The sequence below is a fragment of the Corythoichthys intestinalis genome, chromosome 4 (genome assembly GCF_030265065.1).
Source record: "Corythoichthys intestinalis isolate RoL2023-P3 chromosome 4, ASM3026506v1, whole genome shotgun sequence".
NCBI lineage: Eukaryota > Metazoa > Chordata > Actinopteri > Syngnathiformes > Syngnathidae > Corythoichthys > Corythoichthys intestinalis.
This window is the reverse complement of record NC_080398.1, coordinates 54,981,402-55,000,423: the sequence shown is the minus strand read 5'-3', so window position 1 is coordinate 55,000,423 and position 19,022 is coordinate 54,981,402. Positions and strand designations below refer to the sequence as shown.

At 39.4% G+C, this 19,022-nt stretch overlaps 1 protein-coding gene across 8 annotated transcripts in view; it reads right to left on the bottom strand.

The window, feature by feature from the left end:
- The window catches only part of oxr1a (oxidation resistance 1a), a 330,399-nt gene continuing 311,377 nt past the window's right edge, over positions 1–19,022 (bottom strand). For 7 of the 8 annotated variants that reach the window (XM_057833157.1, XM_057833156.1, XM_057833160.1 and 4 more), the window contains 6 exons: positions 15,258–15,338; positions 14,560–14,685; positions 5,875–6,027; positions 5,711–5,806; positions 3,836–3,909; positions 1–1,254 (listed from right to left, as the gene is read on the bottom strand). In XM_057833157.1, coding sequence (XP_057689140.1) covers positions 1,119–1,254; positions 3,836–3,909; positions 5,711–5,806; positions 5,875–6,027; positions 14,560–14,685; positions 15,258–15,338 — 666 coding nt within the window. In that variant the 3' untranslated portion in view covers positions 1–1,118. The remainder of the gene's footprint in view (positions 1,255–3,835; positions 3,910–5,710; positions 5,807–5,874; positions 6,028–14,559; positions 14,686–15,257; positions 15,339–19,022) is intronic. The other variant, XM_057833158.1, reaches the window with a different exon arrangement.

The window sequence follows — 19,022 nt, the reverse complement described above, 5'->3', positions numbered from 1 at the left end:
CACACTTCGTCATATATATTTATATAGCATCATTTACAGGGTAATATACATGATATTGTAACAGCTGAAATGTCAGCACAGATAGATCACTGTCACACTTAACAGCAAAATATATATGATTATATACACACCCCTATATAATCATACATAGCGATATATAATTGTCATATATGGATGTAAAAGCACGTCTCAGGCTTTTCGACCGATGGCCGGAAAAGCAAATTGTGTATCAAGACGTGAAAGCTTTACACGTTCCTCTTGAAAGCGCCACGGGCGGCTGCGGCTGCCAAAGTGCCGCGGGCCCCGCCGGTGCTATTTGAGGTCACGGGACAGTTATTTGCATATTCCACAAAATCTATTGCAACACGTTACTGTCTACTAACAGTACAGCCGGTGTTAGCTGGACTCACACGTACACCCACTGAACAGAACATTACGACGATGGCTGATCTGGTTATAGCTATGTGCTTTCAGATGGTGTGCTAGGACAGTGAACGACAGGAGGACTACCACACACAAATACGCGATTAGTTTAGCCTCAAGAGGACCACGTGGAGTTGAAACTGTGGCAGGAAAACAAAATGGAACAAAATAAACAAATTCCCAACTTCACCTCAGTGTTCCTAAACTCTTCCCGTTTTACTCGATTGCCCGATTCGGTCGCGATGCCGTCACCGTATGGATAGGAATGTGTTTCTCTTCTTTCCTCCTCACTCCCTCCCTGAAGCACGGTGAGTATCGTCTTACTAAATGGACAAAGTTGAGTGGGTGACAAGGGACACCCGTACCCCTTCGCGATCCCTTTACACAGATTTTCAGCAGAGATGCCCGCTGCCCGCCCAACTTTCCCCTATGCTGCGAAGATGTTGCAAGGGGCCGTAACAAGATACACATAAAGGTAGTTGTTCACAAAAAAAAAAAAAAAAAAAAAAAAAGCGTTCCAGAGTAACTGCAGTAGTAACGCACAACAAGCATCCGATAGCTGGTTTCTGGCCTAGGTTGGCCCCAGTGATGCGCAGTTAGGGTTGGGACGTTTCCATTTTTCTAAGGAGGACTGCTCCTCTCTCTGCTTCAAGCAGGACTTGTCTGTTTCCCCTGTGATGCAATCACCTGCCGTGTTACTCAAAAGCCCAGATCTCTATGTCCTGCACATAGAAATCCTCCTTTTTAGACAGCATGGGGTTCCCGAATGTTTTGCACGAGTGACTCCTGCCGTGGTAAAGGTCTCCATCCAGCCAAAGGCCGAACTCGCCACTGCAAGACAAGAATATTGGGTCATAGGCTGCAAATGTTTCCTGTTGCTCAAAGTTGCCCAGCATGAACTCTAGGAGTGTGCCATCTAATGCACCCCACGATTCGATTCGATTACGATTCAAGTTGCTACGCTTCGATTATCGAATATGATCATGGTATTGACGATGATCAGATTTATCGATGAAACCATGCATTATTTATTAATAAAGTAGCCAAACAAATGTCCATTATTTATTAAACATATCCTAATGATTCACAGGAACGATGAAAACATGCCCATACAACAAAATGCTGCCCTTTTTTATTTTTTTTTTTACAAGAGAGTACAAAAACATTAACCCTTTTAAAGGCAAAAGTTATTCCTCAACATGCCTATACAACACACAGCTGACCTTGAGATGCTCTTTTTCACAAGAAGATGCAAAAACCTTTCAGCTGTTTCAAAGGCAGTACTTATTTCTCTAAACAATACAATGAAATTTACACTGGTGGAATGAATTCCACATTTTCTGTAAACAATGTTTTTTGAAATAATACTTCTTTTAATGAATATACTTCGTTTTCTGTACTATTTGGGATGTTTGTAATATTACCGCTGTACTTAATCCTGGTTTTACACGTTCTGCATCTGGACTTTTGTACACCACCAAACAACGCATAAATTGACATGGAAATACATGCTCGCCAAGTCGCTAAATAGCATAGCGCTTGCCGCTAACTAGTTCGATCTCAAAAGCAAAAACAATGCAAGCTAAACAGTACAAGAGGCTTCGTGTACTCACTTCTGATAGACGGACACGGACTTAGACAAACACTAGGGATATTTTCCAATTAACACGACTTGAACGTACTGCTGGACAACTGAAAAACAAGGAGCATATCTCTCTTCCCATCTCGCTCTAAAAAATAACTTGCGCACAGAAGAGGACCCAAAGTGCGACTGCCGGGTCCCTGCCTGTCAAATCCCAAAATTTATTTTGGAGTCTTTTGAACAGGAGTAAATCTCTCCCTCAGTAACTTCAGATGCAGCCATCATAACGTTGTGTCCGTTAAAGACCAAATGTGAAGTAAGGTTGGCCAACCATGTTTTTGAATGATATCAATGGCTAAACAATTCTGAGCATATTTTCGTTATTTTTTTTTAACGCAACCCTTCCAGATTTTTTGTTTAACCCATAACAACGCCCTTGACAACGAAAATGCTTTTCTTCAACAATCTTCGGAAATGACGTCACACAAGAGAACTGCGAGGAAAGTTCGCCATAGAACAGTATTGTTGCACTGCTTCTCGGTAAGATGCCACGGCGGTGTGTGGCGATGTATTGTTTTCAATTTAAAGAGGGTTGTATGAGTGGCCAAAGGATAGCAGGGCACGTAAATTGCCATCTTTCGTTCGCACGAAGCGAATGAATCTCACGCCATCATCGAGTAGTGTTCTCTGCTACAAACACTTCGAAGATGCCTGCTTCCTCAACCGGTCTGCTTATGATCAAGGATTTTTTTTAAAAAGTGTGATTTTTGGATAGATGACTTTGTCAAAGCAGAGCTGCCAACTGTTGTGGAATGAACAGTAGAAGGTAGCGACGTTAGCCGAATGGTAACTTGAGGAAAACCCCGATCGTGTTGTGGAATGAACAGTAGAAGCTAACTTGTGGCAATCCCCGATCATAGTTGTATTGAGTTCATTTTGCCTACACTTATAAATTCGTCAAAACTTTTCTTTTATCCCAGGCAATAGTAGGTGGTTTATTTACCTGAGATGTTTCAGCGAACACTTCTGCCTTCGTCAGAGGGTCCGAAGGCGGAAGTGTTCGCCAAAACATGTCAGGTAAATAAAAGCTAACGTCAATAGCTTCTACTGTTCATTCCACAACATGATCGGGGATTCGTCAAAACTTTTCTTTTATCCCAGGCAATAGTAGGTGGTTTATTTACCCGACATGCTTCAAATCATAAAAATGATAACAGCCTACCAATCTTGTAATCTCGATGGGTTTTGTCTCCATTCCATGTCAGGTAGTCTGGGCACATTGTTTGTATCCTGATTAGCGTCTGGCTAATACATTTACGGTCCAACAAAAAATTCCAACCTCCTCCTCTTCCTCCAACTCTTCAAAGACTTGGATCTCCTCACTTGCGCTCGATCCATCGCTTATATCGCTGTGTGAATCATTGTTTGAAAGGCTTTGTATGGCGGCCGTAGGGAGCGCTGCCATCGCTGTTCTCGGTGTGACGTGTCACTTCCGGGTTCGTCCCCTTTCAGGCTCGAACTTCGGAAACGCGATTATTTTGTCAAATATACAACATATAAATTATTTTTTTCATGCTTTATTTGTTGGACAATGTTTAATTATTTTAATTGTGATCCTATTTGGCATTTCATGAAATTACTTCACATTTGGTCTTTTAAGGTGTCCGGGCGGCAGACGTGTCTTGAATTTCGTTCCGCTAATAGCAGCTGTCAAAGCTATTAAGGAAAATCATCGTTTATGAACATTTATGAATCGTAATCGAATCGTCACGTGTCGAATCGCAATGCATCTAATAATCGATTGTTTTGGCACACCGCTAATGAACTCACCTTCCACCGCCAAACGCTAAGGAGTCCATGTCTCCCTTGATGAAGAACATGTTGTCACCTGTCCATTTGTACACCTGTTGGAGACACAATAGTGTGTATTCCAGATTATATTGCATGACATATCCTTGTTTACATTATTTAATAAGCTCCTTGCAATACTAATTAAATCAATGACAACATTGGTGCCACCTGAATAAACATCAGATCATGCTGAGATGACAAACTCACACCCTACCTCAACTAAACTTGTAGGATTTAATTGCAGCTATGTTTCCTCAAGGTGTTACTTGCTCCAAGAAGGTGCAACGCTGCAAGTCAGCGTCTTGTCGACTGACCAAGATCAATGTCCTTGGCAGCCAAGAAGCTAAGTTTAATCACTGAACATAAACTTACTACGACACTATCAGTGTTGTCACTAACGCGTTACTAAGTAACATGTTATTGTAACCTGATTACTTTCTTTCAGTAACGAGCAATCTAATGCGTTCATTTTTCCAAACCAGTCATCTGATCAAAGTTAGTTTCCTTAGTGTCCGTGCGTTACTATTTTGTTATTGCCTCACAATGTATGTAGAATGAAGAATATAGAAAATGTTAGCCAAGTTCCTACTGCACTTTCGTTTCCATGGTAACCGCTCATAGTTACTTCCCGTTTTGGTCTTGAGTAACATGACCCAAGTGTTTTGGGACTGAGAAAGGGGTGTAGAGCGTGGGTTCACATTCGAGTCGAGTGCAGCCACCTGTTGAGATGTGCGAGGAAATGTTGATCTGTGTGCGTCAATGAATGAATGAAATTATTTTTCCTTCATTCTGGAGGGTTCCAGCGATTGGTTGGCTACATGCGCGGCTGTTTCGTAGCTTTGCCGTTATAACAGCGGGTAGTCATCACTCCCGCTCGTCCTCGCGAAGTCGGCGAGCATTGTTTACATTATAATCGTGTTGCACATTTATGCCGTGAGGTGACGTGTTTGTTTAGTATCTTTAGGATGTGTTGCGAGTCCGATTGAGTGTAAAGTGTTTAGTTGCTACAAGTTTTGTGGCCAAATTGATCGCGTGTTTGTGCGGCGTACTTCTGGGTTGTGTTCGCGCATTAGCGCTCGCCCCCACATTTATGTTTATTGCACTGTGCAATTCATTTGTGTGTTGTTGAATATTGCGCAGTCAATTTGCATTGTTTTACATTGGCACTGATATGCTGTTAACCCTAACCCCTAAACCCTAACCTTAGTTCAGAATTTTTTACATCAGGCTTAATCTTCGAGTTAGTGGGGTTTAATTAGTCGGGGGAATCGATTTCAACAAATTCCATGCAGTTTATCAGTTATTTGTGAGCTAGTGGCTAAGCTAGTGTGAGTCAATGGTGGTTGAAATCAACCCCATCGACTAATTAAACCCCTGCTAACTCGAAGATTAAGCATTATGTGAAAAATACTGATCTTCCGCTTTAAATTCAATTATGGGGGTGGTGGGGGGAACGTTACCCATTTACAGTGAAAAACGAGGGATCACTGTAATCAGTAAACTAGATCACTTTTTTAGGCATAATCAGTAATCAATTTTTTCAAGTAACCTGTGACAACACTGGACACTATTAGTGTAGTTACAAATAGGGATGTCCCGATTCGATCTTGTCGGATTAAAATTAGTTATGTCATATTCCCTGTTTGCCACTAGAGGGCAGTGTACCCACCCAAATCAATAAAACTAAATGCAAACACTTTTTAAACAAACCATTACAACGCCACTCTAATTAAACGAAGGAGCAAAATTTGATTCGAAGCTTTGTTCTAATCGATTAATCACTGCAGCACTACTTCAGATAAAATATTCGTGAACTTGAACTTCAAACCCAATAATTAAAAGTAAGACTTTTACCTCAAACTCTGGATTGAACGTGAAGAGGAAGGTCTCTCCTGTGCCGTAAAAGCCATCGCTAATTTTAAAGGGCTCTGACGCTAGGGCACCGAAAACCTTGGGGGGGAAAAAGCAGGTCGACTTATTTTTCAGTGAACTAACTCGGCGCTCATCTCATAGCGTACCTGTCCGTCACTGTCCTTAATGACCATGAGCACAGGGGTGTCCTGTCCCTGCATGGCTCTGTAGAGCGTTTTGATGCTCATGCCATGTTTGGTTGTGCCAAAGGCAAGCGTCCACGGGTAACCGATGGTCCGCGGCGGGAGATTCCTCGCAAGCTATGAGAAGGGAAAGGGGAGGCAGAAAAAGGAATCAAACATTAAAAAGGCCACAGCGACCAATGCTCAATTACATCTGCAACGACCTTTTCACACTGTCTGCCATTTAAAGAAGAGTAACATGGCTGCAAACAGACAGAAAGATCCCTAGAGAATGGGAAGTAGAACACCACATGAGTGCGCCTGCTGCTGCTGACAGACTGGGGGCTGAACAGCAACTTTGCTACTTGGAGAGAAAAGGCTGACTAATTCACAGAACTGGCATCTTTAAAAAAAATAAAAAAATAAAAACATAGCTCTCGACAGTATACCGCAGCACTTGTACACAGTATTGCACAACAGCATCTAAACATTGTTGACTTTCTAATAGTTCATCAGTCTGTGGCCTCTTCTTGTTGATTCAGCACATTCTGCTTGTGGCGCTGTAATGAGCAGATGAAGGTCCACTTGGCTCGCCTCGCCGCTATCTGAGTTACGTCCTTGGGGTGATTACAGGAAGTCGCATATTGGCAATCCATCGGTCAAGGTGCCAACTGGGACTCGTTTAGAGGTGTGCAAGTGCGTGTAAAAGCAAAATGCCTGCAGGGCCGACAGCGCACATGGAGCACCACTCATAGTGAGTGCCCTAGATATGTACAGTACATGTATTTTCCAGGTACCAGCTTTCTCCTGGTAAAGTGGATGTTCCGCTAAAATAAAGTACATTCTGACAACTCTGCCTACACCTCCTTAAAACTAGTTAAATTACATTGTTTTCAGTGTAAATCTACGAGAAATAAGTGACATCTGCCAGTGCTTCAAGAACATTTTACTCAGATTTCTTGAAATAAGAAAACTAGCTAGCTGAAAATAAGCTTAACAGACTTGTTTTAACTAATGAAATTGGTATATTCAATCTTTAAAAAGCTTTGAAATATCACAAATGTTCTTAATTCAAGAATAGATATTGTTGAAAACATTACTTGTAAACCATTTTTTCTTGATTTAGGTGAAAAATTTCCAATTTTTAGATGTATGGGCTTAAGTGGAATAACCTCATACATTAATCTTTTAACTAGTCTTTAGCACTCAAAACAAGGTGGAGAAAATTATTTGACTAGATCGACGAAAAATAATCTGACTAAGACGTTATAAATTTGCAGTGTGGAAAGTTCTCGGCGTCTCCATTCTCTGTATTATTTAGTAAAGTGCCAAACCTTTACCACGTATTTAGTCAAAATGCTATTGTCAAATCCCTGTGGCTCACATCGCTATGGAGCGGTGTTGTTTTTGGCAGCTCTTTTAATTTTTGTCTTATTGTTATTAAAACTTATTAGTCTTAGTCATATTTTAGTCATCTCAAAATGTGTTTGTCTTCATCTAGTTTTTGTAATGCTATGCTAATGGTACGAGTTACATTTAGTGTGTGATGATCACTCTGCACAGACCTTTAAAGACTAAAGCAACATTGCATATTCTCTTTGGCCAGGCTAAGCCTTGAGACTGGAAGACACGGCACTGGCGAGTGCAGCACGTCACAAGAGTGACACAAGCAAACACTCCTACAATGCAGGCTAACTACACATAAAATGTCACACGTTGTAAACATGTGACGAAAACCATTGCACATTTTTGTTTTGTACTCGTCTCGTCAGAGGAAAACTGGCCTTAGGCTCGTTATGGCTTAGTCTCCCAAAAGACTCTTGTCATCGTCATGATACAAGTGATTTTTGACAAAATATTTTCATTCTTGTCATCGTTCACAAAAACAACACTGCTATGGAGACATGTTGCTGTAATGAAATGATACATACTATATTCCACAATCCTCATTTAATTTTAATGAATTTATTCTTTTTTTTCAATTTGAGCACCGGTACAGCAGGTCTCAGCATTCACACAGTTGCAATCGTCCGTCAACTGTCGTGTTGGATAGAATTACCAGTTCAGCAGTGTTGTTATTGTTGTCAAAACTGTCTTCTCGCCTTCTTGTCACAAGGTCACCAACATGTTCATTGTTACAATCACACTACTGACAATAATTCAGAACTAGCGTCCAAAGAACACCAAAACATTTGCACAGAGGGCAGGTATTTGATTATGTCCTGCAGCACATGGACAACACATGAAAGATGTTTGAAGGTTTAATGTGCATTCTTACATTGTGTTGAAGAGTGACAGTCCTTAATCAGATTTGAAGAGGACTTTTGAAGTAAAGTGAAACATTTCTCTTGAAAGCCCCGAAAACCGCTTTTATCAGGGTTGGCACTGGCTGATGTAACCTCTTAGCCAATGAAGCTAAACACTATAAAACTCTCCGAGTCACATGCATTTGTAGTAAGCCACAACATCGAGTGTGTTTATGTGGCTAAACCTTTAGTTGCACTTAGCCAGTCCTCGTAACTGGGAAGTCAATAAGCCTTTAACGATGTGGGCCCAATTAAAAGTACCTAGCCATCAATAAGGAGACTAGGGCTGAACAAGTCGGCAGAATAATGCAACTGCATTATAAAAAAAACAAAAAACAAAAACATCAACAAATTAGGCGATCAAGATTTAGCATAATTATTCAAAGAATTCTACAGAAAAGTTTTATAGTATGACCAAAATGACATGCAATGAAGCCAACATAGCGAAACATAAAGAAAACTTTTTCCTGTTTGCCATGCTGAAATGTTATAAATTCAAATTTTGTATCTTTTGGTCACTATTGAACTGTAAATGGAAAACCTATCATAAAAGAATACTGATAGATTCATTTCGGTAATTTTCAGACTATAAGCTGCTACTTTTTTCCTTCATTTTAAATCCTGCGTCTTATAGTCCAGCGCGGCTTATTTGTTGATTTATTTGGGTTAATAGGCAACACTGTATTTGAAAGCGGCATCATAAGACTGCCATAATTATGACATGACACCATCATGGGCATGACTGAATGTTTATGACAGATGTCATTAAGTGTCATCTGGCAAATTATGTTACTAACTCAATTTATGTCCAGGTCAGATCTTTTACATCCATGCAAAAGTGAGATATTTTACCGGATAACACTAAATAACATCTGTTATAACCATTACTTAATGCTAAAGACAGTCTCATGTTATAATTATGATTGTCTAATGACAGTTTTATGGCGCCACTGTCAAATAAAGTTAGTACCAAACACCATAACTACAAATTAGTGAAACAACTGGAACAGTAACTGAAGAAATAATAAACAAAGAACACAAATTTTGATTGTTATTTACATCTGTAGTGCTGCAATTCATGCTAAGAGTTGTGTGTTGACAGCAGGTGGCAGCAGAGGTTGACCATCTCCCCGCAGGGAGCAATGATGGCCAAATGAAGCTTCTTGAAGCAATGATATTATGATGGTGGTTCATTTGGTCTTATGACAGTCGTATGATGCCGCTGTCAAAGAAAGTGTTACCGGTTAATATCTTTTGGTGTAAATATCCCATAATACAATGAGGACAGCTGCGGCTTATAGTCCCGTGCGGCTATGGACAAATGTTGTTTTCTTGTCAAATTTGGTGGGTGGCGGCTTATAGTCAGGGGCGCCTTATCGTGCGAAAATGACGTTAATTTATATAAGCTTATATCTGTCTAGCATGAAGTTGCTGTCACCACGAAAAATAACACTGCTATCAGTGTCAGCCATGCAAGGTGAAGCGTGACACAGTTGAAACTCCTCATCAAGATGTATTTATAATTATATCATCATATATCAATATATAATCATTCGAAATGATATGATTAAATGAAATTGTTCCTATCAATTGCAGTAAAAGGTTTGAAATCTTAATCTACATCCTGGTTTCCAATGTTAAAACTGGATGTTTATTAAGTTCTTATTATTCTTGTGTGAGTGAAAAACAGTAATGTAGACATCATTACTATTGACGTTTCACTTCACTTCACGTCATTCTTTGTGTGACACCTTTTCAGAGGGGGCCGAGCTTCATTTAGTAATAGCCGAAGACGGCACGCGCTTTTAGCTTGGATTTAATTACGATTGGATTTAACGACGAAATCTGTACCGCATAAAAACAGGAAGGATTGTCTCAGGAGTGATTTGTTCGAGGATTCAAGGTAAATATTATATTTTTCGTACCATGCATGCGTGATTGAAGCATTTATTCGCAGGAATTTTCTTTGTTTACACATGGAGGCGGCTAATTTTTGGAACTGAATAGCCTCATACAGGCATGAAAATGGGTCAGGGGTTAAAAAGGTGAGAAAGGTGTGGAGGAAATATGTTCCGGCGTTCTGCCAAAATGTCCGCCGTCGGCAAAACGTCCTACATGTGGCGAATTTGACCATTTTAATTTTTCACATAAGGCTTAATATTCGAGTTAACGGGGGTTTAATTAGTTGAAGGAGTTGATTTCAACCACCATTGACTCGCGCTAGCTTAGCCACTCCGGAGCCCTGAAACTAACAAATAACTGTCAAACTGCACAGAATTTGTTCAAATCATTTCCAACGACTAATTAAACCCCGGCTAACTCAAAGACTAAGACTAATGTAAAAATTCTGAACTTCCCCTTTAAAATAAAGACAATTGAATATGGCCCTTAAAATGTTGTCTATAAAAGTTTTAGAGCAATAAAACAAACAACACAAATGAATAAAATGAACAGGAATCCTTCAAAGTATTTCATAATGGGTCCAAATTATTTTTCGAACAGATCATGTGACTATAGAACCTTAGAGACAGCCGTTTGCATTGCTTAGCCAAAACTACAGCTGAGGAGGCAAGATGGATATTTAGAATTTCTTTAAACCTAAGCTTTCAAAACCCTCAACAACAACTGAGCTTGAACCGAGGATTGAGCACGAGCAGTATCAAAAAGTCCTGGCTGTCGTGTTACCTGTTGTGCTGTAATTCCAAGTGGTGCTTGAATTGGATGCTTATAGCGGTGGACAGTCTTTTTGAGCCAGCGCAAAGTTTGCAGCGCACGGAGATATTTTTGTTATCTTTACTGGACAAAAATGTGAAGTAATGGCTGTGTTTCCAGTGTGCAAATGCAGCCGTTTGTAGTATATCTCCTGCCTATTTCATTGCATCCTGGCGAGGTAGCAAGGCTATGTTGTTTTGGCCGCAAACTCCCAGCGCTCACGCATCATGGTAATACACGTGACCCTTTTTGTTCCATCCCCGATTAAAAAATGTGACATGTGATGTCACTCCCATGACTACAGTATTCTTCATTCTACACACATTATGGGGCAATAACAAAATAGTAACGCACAGGCATCAAGGAAAGTAATTTTACTCAGATTACTGATTTAGAAAAATGAACGCGTTAGATTGTTCTTTACTGAAAGAAAGTAATCAGATTAGTTACGCATTACGATACCGCGTTATTGACAACACTGCTTTTATATTACCGTTAAATACACAAGCTTGACGCTACCTTAACGGGAGCTATTTTTTCACCGGACGCTCCGGCAGTGTTCAACGCAAGCTGCAACGAACGGCAGTAACTTTGTCATACCACAAAATATGAAAACGAAAACCATTACTCACTAAATTCAATATGCTGGCAAATGCATTCATCTAAAAACAATTGGGAGTGATATTTGTGCTTAGTACAAGATCATCTGTCGCAATTGGCGATCTTTGACGCTCTTTTTTTTTTTTTTTCCTCCCCGCATACAAACTTGTTTCTCTCTCAGCGGCTGTGATTAACCTCAATGAAGTTGCTGTCCTAGCTAAGCCTTGCCTATCATTCGTCTTTAAGTTTTTAGTAACTTTGTGTATTGAATTTGAAAGGAAAATGTGTGTTTTGTTTTTGACGAACTTTTTCATGAAGCTAAACTGTTGAAGCTACTCACATGTGGAAAAATACGAGTGTACAACGTTTTAAATGTATTCATTTGGTATATTTCAGTTACCACGATTTGAGAGATCAATAAATTGAAGAATTTACGCCTTGCGTTTGGGGTGCTTGTTTTTGGGTTTGCTGGAATAGCGTCACTGACACACGCAGCATCAAACAGGGGAAGGGGTAAGCGCTGCCGCGCCAAGCTAAATCTGGCTGCATTTTCGACACATGAAAAATAACGAATACGTACTACTGTATGACGGAAAATTTTAGTGGTTTTGTAACCGCGACGTTTTCATAGCATGGTAATCCGTGAAGGTAACTGGCACATGCCTACAAACGACCCCCCCCCCTTAAAAATTTTTCTCCTCGGATCTACACGATTCACGTAGGTCATCCTTTTTGACTTCAAAACGGCGAATTTCGCCGAAAGGTGAGAGATTTTCATGCCTGCTCATAGTTTACTTTTAACCAAGAATCGAGACTGTTTTACGTCCATATCTATAAAGGATTCAGGGATTTAGGCATTTATTCAAATGAACGTTCGCCACAAAAGCTCTGCTAATGTCAGGCGGGCGCTAGCCTCATTCGCTAACACAGTAGCATTGTACTTCGTCAATATATGTAAAAAAAAAAAAAAAAACGCTAACAGCACGTTTTCTTTCCTTTTAACCAAGAATCGAGACTGTTTTACGTCCATATCTGAGAAGAATTCAGGGATTTAAGCATTTATTCACAAGAATTTTCACCAGAAAAGCTCCTTTAACGCCAAGCGGCTGCTAGCCTCATTCGCTAAAATAGTAGTATTGTACGTCGTCAATATATGTAAAATAAATGCTAACTGCAAGGTTTTCTTGGCTTTTAACCAAGAATCGAGACTGTTTTACATCCATATCTATGAAGAATTTGAGGATTTAAGCATTTATTCACAAGAATTTTTGCCAGAAAAGCTCCTGTTACGCCAAGCGGCCGCTAGCCTCATTCCCTAACAATATATAGTGTATAATGATAATAAAGGGCTATTCTATTCGATAATAAGTTGTGATTGTATATAGAATGTATTAATAATCTATTTACAAATTGTTTATGCTTAGTTCTGCATGTTTTCCTCAAGTATTAAGTTTCTGATGTTAAATTGATAAATAAAAAAATAAGTTGCTAATTTGGTCTAAAACTTCTATATTAAATATTGCTATTGATCCAGAAAATATAGGTGATTATCTCTGCATTTGATTTTTGTGCATCTAGTGTAAATCTGAGACTTTTATAGCCATTTTAAGTTGTGTTATACTTATATAAAAAATAATCGGGATTTTATAAGGGAACGACTTAGAATTTTTTGATGCTGCTAATGGAGACTCATATATGGCTAAGGTAGGTGCCTGTTTTGGTCTTAGGTCGGTAGCAGCTTTAGTTTTGTAAATATTTGAATTTGAAGTTTTTGAAAATAGGCCTCCCATGAATCGGCCCCGTTTCCCGTGTCATGTCAATAGGTTATGAAGTCTATGACAATGATGTGGAACCGCATAATTTTTTTGGGGGCCATTGATCATACCATTTTGTACTTCGATCCACCCCTTTGTAAAAAATCGGAAGCAAACAGTCTTAAGAGGGTTCACTGTTTTCCAATTTGCTTGCAGTTAAGAGTAGGCCTGTCGCCATAACAAATTTAGAAGGCGATATATTGTCTCAATTATTGCCGTTATGCGATATTTTTAATAATAACTCACCCATTCAAATGCAATAAATTGGTATTCTTAAATAAAACTATTTAAAAAAATAAAATTAAAAAAATGAACAAAAAAACCCCCAATGCATAACGAGTCATTAGAAAGCTAGGTACGTGCAGACTATGAAATAGGTGAGAAACCCAGTGCCATTTTTGTTCTCTGCCATTTAGAGTCCATCAAAAGTGTATATTTGATCCAAAATGACTGTCATCTTGTCCTGCAAAGTACACATGCTAGCATTTGGTAGCCAAATTATTCATTGCCAATCAGATTTTTCATAATGTGTGTCATTTTAAAGCTATTCTTAGTGTAGAATTTGAATATGTGAGATTAATTCCAGGAATCTTTATTTACATGTTAAACATGATGTGCTTTTATTTTGAAATCTTTACCGGACGTATGTCTGCTAAGCCGCTAACCGTAAGCTTTACACTCAGTAAAAAAAAAAAAAAAAAAAAAAGTGCACTTCAATTTTCGTGATGCATGTGGTGTCAGTAATATTTTTTTGCATCGTTTGCAAATGCTGTAAACCAGGGAGTTTTCAAGTTTGAAGTGTCACCTTTTAAGCGCAAGTTTGCGTTTTGGAGAAGACTGCCAATGTTTTATAGCAGGCTAAAGTGGTTAGTACATAGTTCTTTCCCATTAGCTTCAATGTAGCAATGCTAACGTTTTACAGTGTTCAATATAGATGTGTTTCCCTATTTTGTACGTCTGAACTTAATTCTACGGCGTGTTGATGACCAATAAACATCTGTGAAAGGAAATTGAGTCCCATATGCAATCAACACGCACTTGTGCCGAGTAAACGCAACACACGCACTCCCAAATATATGCACGCATGCACGCACACACACACGGGGCGATAAATCACAGCCGGGAAAATTACTGCCCACATTTTCATTTACTGGCCGATTAATTGACTTATTGCAAATCGCAACCAGCTTAGTTCAGAGCTCATGCTTGTGTATGTGAAGCTGTTGCAGGCGCTGTACCTTCTCAATTTGATCAGCCTCTAGGAGATCACTTGGCTCTCTGAGGTTTGGTTTGAATGTTTCAGGCTCCAGTTCAGTTTTGATGGACGTGTCATGCTTGGAGTTCACCTCCTCTTTGGTAGTGATCTATAACAACAACAACCAGTCAGTGCATTGCACATCATTAACGAAGATGATCTTGGGATGGCTTTAGGTTTGCCATAGTCACTTCAGCTACAGCTAGTGCTACTTTGAATAGGAGGTAACCTAGTTCGCTTCAGCTCATTTAAGTGTCCACAAAGCATTCTAATTGGATTTCCCAGACAACTTTTTGTGAGTCAAACAAGAGATAACTAGCTTCTACACAGGCTGCTTGGCAATATTAGGAAGGAACGCCTGACACAAAAAGATATGACTGCAGTCATGATGAAACCTTGACAGTTAAAACAAGCCAAAAACTGCGCTATAGTGATAAATATTTTCAGTCATGTGCTCGGGAAGCTATTCAGTACGTGTTTTTAATGTTTTATGCTCTCAGGAAACTACTAAATATTTTTTAAATCAAAGCAATGACAGAATTTGGTTGGCAAGTGAAATTGTGTGCGGCAACTGTTCAAGTGTTGTCTGCTGGAGTCTAAAGGCAACTGTGTTGGCAGGGACAGCAGCAGGGCTGGGAACAGTATATCGAGTGGGCGGGCAGACAGGCTTGGTCTGGGCACCTGAAGTCTTTTGCAGAGCGAGCGCAGATCTTCACTGTTTAGTGCATCAATCCGACGGTGGTACTCCGTCATTGACACTACCTGGTAGTACAAAAACAGGAACATGTACAACATAAAACACTACCAGATCTATTACTGGCAGTGATGAAGTGTTTCTGAGGTCTGATGTCTGGACTTGCTTGGAAAAAAGCCAGTGGGAAATTTTTATCTCATCATTTTGCATGTTTGTGTAATACGTTTTTAACAGGACAATCTTTAGGAATTGGTCAAAAGAATGGAGAGGTCTGCTAGTCCAACTCAACAACAAATGCAAATAAATAATTGCTTAACTTGAAAAAGAGACAGGAGTTTTGCAATCTGGAGTACGTAACTTGTGGATGAGGCATCTCTTACATACTGTAAACTGTGAATGAAAACGTTTAATTTAATTCAGTGTTTTTCAACCGGTGTGCTCTAAGAGATCGTCAGGTGTGCCGCGTGAAGTTATCTAAGATCGCTTTTTTTTTTTTTTTTAACGTTGTCGGGCGGAGTTGCAGTAGGAAAGAAGGTTACGGTCTTGTGCAAATGAGCAAGGTATTGCTCGTGTTGCGTTCAAGAACTTCTCAGATTTTTAGCCATCAGCCACCTTGCTGTCCGCAACAATGTGGACCCCAGCACATCTACTTACATCTTTTGATTACAGTCGTCAGTGTCAATATACACGAAAGTGTCCTTTCCATTTCATCCATAAATGAGACCATCAATCCTCCCCCCGTGTTTTATTTCCATACATTGTTGAGGACAGCAAGGTGATGGATGGCTAGAAATCCGAGCAGTTCTTGAACGTGACACGAGCAGTTGCATTTGCCCTCGTTTCAAAACAAGTGGACTTACTATTTTGTTCGCCTCCATGAAAACACAGAGAAACAGGCGACTTTTTGAGAAACCCTACGAAGGTAAATGATAAAGCCCTCAAAGCCAGTTACCTTGCTGCTAAACCTGTTACTGAATCCAAAGAGACAATACTACCTGCCTGCAAAGCCATTGTCAGAGAGATGCTTGCCCCTGATGCGATTAGAGAAATTTCTAAAGTCCCCCTGTCTGACAATTCTGAGCTTTTCAAGCCTAACTGCTATAAAAAATAAAAACAGAGAGAGACTAAGAGCTGTTGACGAAGATTCCTGCCAGCATATCGGCTTCATGTTCATCCATATAGGCTCGAGTTTCACACCGAGTAAGTATTATTGAGAAATTATTTATAATTACCGTAAATAAACTGTACAGAGAGTAATAATTACCGTAAATAAACTGTACAGAGAGTAATTTTGGAACATTTTTGGTTTGAAAAACACTGCTTTAATTGGTCACCTGAACCAACTACATATAATCAACATGGTTTAAAGCATGGCCTTGCTGACGTTTACCATTTACTAGGGGTGGGCGAAATAGCCTCAAACGCATATCAAGCTATTTTAAGAAATCTGTGAAGACGATAATTTTTGATTATACGGGCATAAAAATTCTAAAAATATATATGCAATGTTCTCTTTGGATTAACAGTACATTTATTGCACATATTATTATCTAAGCCACCCTCGTTTTAACACTGCAATGTAAATAGTGAAATGTTACAGTTAAAACTAACAGTTCGAAAATTGAACTTTAGTTTTTATATTTTATCATCTAGTAGCAAGGAACGCCAAATGTAGCATTTAAACTGTGTTCATTTTATTATTAGTGTTGTTTTCACATACAGTATGGCATTTCATGTATCTGTAAGGTACGTCACAAATTTGATGTCAGAAATTGAATCAAATTACCAGCCCAATAACACTAAATTCAAGACCAGGGGTTGCAGAAATATGGACATTTGAAACCCAGAGATTGAGAAGACAGAGAGTTGAGAAGATCAAACGTTCAAAAGGTCATATGATATCTCCATTACCCCTGACCTAATTTAGCTGAAATTCAGAATTTGAGCGTTCCCAATTAAAAGCATTCTGTGTTTCCATCAGAATCATAGATGGTTGTCTTAATTTTTAAAAATTATTTTGGGGCTATTTAACAAGGCATGAAAAAGACAAAAGAGCTGCTACAGACATATAAAGTAGGGCTCTCGCAAATATGACATTCGTCTAATTGTGAATATTTTTTATATTCGCAAATATTTTTCATATTACCGTCTTTTTTTTTCTCTCCACCCCCACTTGTGACCACCCTTGACTGAAATTAATGGACATGTAATTCTATCAAATTGTATATCCCCAAAGTTTAGTTTTATTTGCTCTTAATCTGACGTAAATATCCAGCGACGCACACGTGGAAGCAGACGTCCAGCACTCATATAATACCGTTTAATCCAAGCTAAGGGGTTTCAGTTGTGAATAATGATAGCTGTATATAAAAGGGGTCCAGAAGGATATGTCTCTGCACAAAATAGATGATTTATTTAACAAAGGCAGAGAGGCTGCGCTTGCTGCTTTATCGAAGCAAAACAAAAGTTTGTGTGTTCAAAAAGCAAATAAAAAAAAAAAAAAAAAAAAAAAAAAAAAAAAAAACCAAGCACGTGTCCTGCGATGAGACTATCACGCATGCACACATCGAGATAGCGATGTTCAAACAATATATAGTGCAGGCCTAACAGGAATGTGTATATTTATAGTCACCAGTATTAGTAGGCAGCTGTGACATTGACGTACCAAACCTGAGTGATTTCCATCAATGTATATTTGAATGAGTATACTTTCCCTTTGGTACTCTACCATGGCACATATTAATTTATACTGTACATGCAAACTATGTATGTATGGGCATGGTGGTGGAAACATATACCATCAGATACCCTCACTACAATCTGGCCTCGATCTGCGTGCAGAATACAAAGACGGATTAGAATTTGATATCAGCCAAAGTGACGTGTGAAAGGACATACAGTGGAGAGAACAAGTATTTGATACAAAGTCAATGGGAAAACCCATAGGCAGTGTATCAAATACTTGTTCTCCCCACTGTATCTGCGGAATCCTATCATGGCGAGTCTTGTGTTATCTAAATACTCTGATTGATGGTAGATACAAACTTGTACACAAACCCTCCAGGGTAAAAAAAAATAATATGAAAACTATCGGGCAGCAGTGTATGTATGTACTGTATCAGTGTCAAGATTAAATTGGCATGCAATTATTTCAATAATTAACTCATAGGTCCATGACAGATAACAAACGGTCCCTCAAAAAGTCCAATGTTTATGAACTAAAGCCAGTTGTTGAACTCCATCTGAGCCAAACTTAAAAACTAAACACTTATGACAGAAAAATGCACACATTGTGCATGAAAATACAAAAACAGACTTCAAATTAGGCCTGAACGATATATCGTTTAAACATCGCCATCGCGATGTGCGCATGTGCAATAGTCCCATCGCAAGGACGTGCGATAGTTTTTTTATTTCATTTTTTTAAATCCACAAACGTTTGTTTTGAGGAAGGAGAGGGGGAAAAAGCGCACAGCTTCTCTTTCTCTCCAGCAAGTCATCGGCTCCTCCCCCTCCCCCTGCAACAGCGGAGTGGAGGGAGGAGGGGCCGAACAGCAGAGCGGAGGGAGGAGGGCCCGTTCTCAAAGTGAAAGCAAGCAATCAACACGTTGGAGGAGCAAGGAAGACTGTATCCAAAAGGAGTTTTGGAAGTATTTTGGCAAGAACAAGACTATAAGGGACAAAAAACAGCCCTGTCGACAGTGCCTCGCCATGGTTGCCTCAACAAGAAGTAATCTGTCAAACATGTGGGA